This window comes from Suncus etruscus, chromosome 4 (genome assembly GCF_024139225.1).
Source record: "Suncus etruscus isolate mSunEtr1 chromosome 4, mSunEtr1.pri.cur, whole genome shotgun sequence".
Lineage (NCBI taxonomy): Eukaryota > Metazoa > Chordata > Mammalia > Eulipotyphla > Soricidae > Suncus > Suncus etruscus.
The window spans coordinates 6,236,743-6,238,985 of record NC_064851.1 but is presented as its reverse complement, the minus strand read 5'-3'; the positions used below and the strand labels follow the sequence as shown (position 1 = coordinate 6,238,985).

Sequence of the window (2,243 nt, the reverse complement as noted above, 5' to 3'; positions counted from 1 at the left end):
TTTCAGGCAGACTCATTTTTAATCTTTAAATACAAAAGAGCGATTTTTTTTTCCTTTCCACATACTCAGGCCTAGCAGACTGAGTGTGGTGGGGAGGAGCCAGTGCCCACTGCCCTGGGGCCCATCTTGTGGTCGAAGTTGCTGCTGGTCTCCGCCCCTGCCCCACATCGCAATTCAGGGTGGCCTCACCCTGCAACTCAGTATGCAGGTTTCTCCCCAACACGCCATGCTTCAAAAGAAAACAGCAGTGAATGAGGATGGGGGGGACAGGACGCCCTGGCCGGCCCCACCCCACAGTGGGGGTGGTGTGGTAGGGGTCCTGGCAGCAGCATCTATGCCAGGGGGATGCTGGGCAAGAGAATAACCGTCTGCAATGCTGCGTTCCATCACCGGAATTGAGAGGGGGTGCCACGCCACACTGAGAAGCCTCTCTCGAGACAGCCTTCCACCCAGGCTTCGATGGACCCATGGTCCAAGGTTTAAAAAAATATCCCCACAGCAGCTGAAACACTATTGACTTTGCACACTCCTCCCGCCAAGATAGGTCAAATCGAGCAGTGATGGATGGTCTAGATCTTTCCAGGAAGTGAAGGCAGGGCCCCTGGCATTCCTCCTGAGAGCCCTGTGTTAGGTCCTAGAAGTATCTGGAAAAGAAAAAGAGGGGCGTTAGGACATGCTAGAGGCCTAGCCACCCTATCTAATGTTTCGTATTGCCCAAGCACAAACACCATGCTGAGGCTAAAATAACACCTCCCCCTCCGAAAAAGTCCCACCAAACCTAACCTGCTGGGGTCCAGCCACCCACCCGGGATTCCTCTGCTTGTCTCCGGGCTCACCTGCCGCTGCTGCAACTGCTGCTGCTGCTCCATCTGCAACTTCTCAGTCTCAAAGACAACAGGCAGGACCAGGATCATGAAGGAGGTGGTCCCGATCCATAAGGCTGCCCGGGAGAACCTGCGGATGGAGGGCGAGTTTTGGGTTACTGATCCTACCCTAATCAATAATTGTACTCCACTATCACCTGGTGATAGTATATTGCATTATTCCTTACTTGGTATTCTGTACCCTAGGGTGGTACCTGATTCTTGTTAATAAAGCAAGGGTCTGAGGAAGGTTGGGCTCAGTTCGGTCTTCTTCCACTGAGCTGCGCTCCATCTTAGGAACAGAAAGCTTTTGTGGATTGAATTCCTTGCTTGAGCACTGGATCTCCTGAACCCATTCTTGTACCTTTTCACGGTGTGAATTACTTCCTGCGGATCTCTACAACTGGAACTGTTCCCCCTGTTCTAATGGGACAGGGGAATTGCCTTTCCTGTCTGGGAGCTCGGTGGGAATCAAACCTTAACCAATGTACTAGAGAATGTGACAACTTCAGGCGGGCAAGTCCGCTGGCAGCGCCTCCAGAACCTTCCTGCCTCTACCCTGCCTCCCCTAAGGGTCAACGACTGCGACCCCACTTCTACCCTCGTGATAGGCAGGTCATTTACAACATGCACCTGTGAACCCCCCCCCAACCTTCCTCCCTCCACCCTGCCTCCCTAAGGGTCACGACTGCGACCCCACTTCTACCCCCGTGATAGGCAGGTCATTTACAACATGCACCTGTGACCCCCCTCCAACCTTCCTCCCTCCAGCCTGCCTCCCCTAGGGGTCACGACTGCAACCCCACTTCTACCCCATCATTTACAAAATGCACCCATGAGCAATCTCGGGGTGACCCTCCAGGGCACAAGGCACGACCCGGTCGGTGCAAGAGAACCTCGGCTGGCAGGGACCAGGGACAGACACCACGGGAGGTGAAGGTCGCCCCGCCCAAGGTCACAGGGCAGGTTTTGGGGGGGCCTCGAGGACAACCCCGATGTGCCGCGCGCCGCTCACCTGTACATCTTCTGAGCCACGAACACCGACAGGTCGAACGTGGCGCCCGCGGCGGAGCGGACGCGCTCGGGGAACATCTCCGTCAGCCCCCAGAGTCGCTCCGACAGGGTCTCGTCCAGCTGCGGGGGGACGAGCGCGGGGCTGGGCTTGGACCTGGGTCTGGGCCTGGGGACCCTCCGCCGCCCCGATCCGATCCCCCGGGGCCCGCCGCACCCCCGGCTTCCCCGCGCACCTCGTCGTCGTCCTCCTCCTCCAGCTCCTCCTCCTCGGGCTTCTCGGCCTCGCCTTTCGGCACCAGCTCGTCCGGGGAGGCCGCGGGCCTGGCACCTGCCTCGGCGGCCGCCATGGCTGCGGCTGGAAGGGGA

General features: G+C 58.0%; 1 protein-coding gene across 1 annotated transcript; it reads right to left on the bottom strand.

Moving 5' to 3' along the window:
• Positions 1 to 2,243, bottom strand: TOMM22 (translocase of outer mitochondrial membrane 22). The gene is made up of 4 exons (XM_049771725.1): positions 2,111 to 2,243; positions 1,879 to 1,997; positions 837 to 954; positions 1 to 644 (listed from the first exon to the last, which is right to left on the bottom strand). Exons 1-4 carry the CDS (start codon positions 2,222 to 2,224, stop codon positions 570 to 572), a joined length of 426 nt encoding a protein of 141 aa, XP_049627682.1. The 5' UTR covers positions 2,225 to 2,243; the 3' UTR covers positions 1 to 569.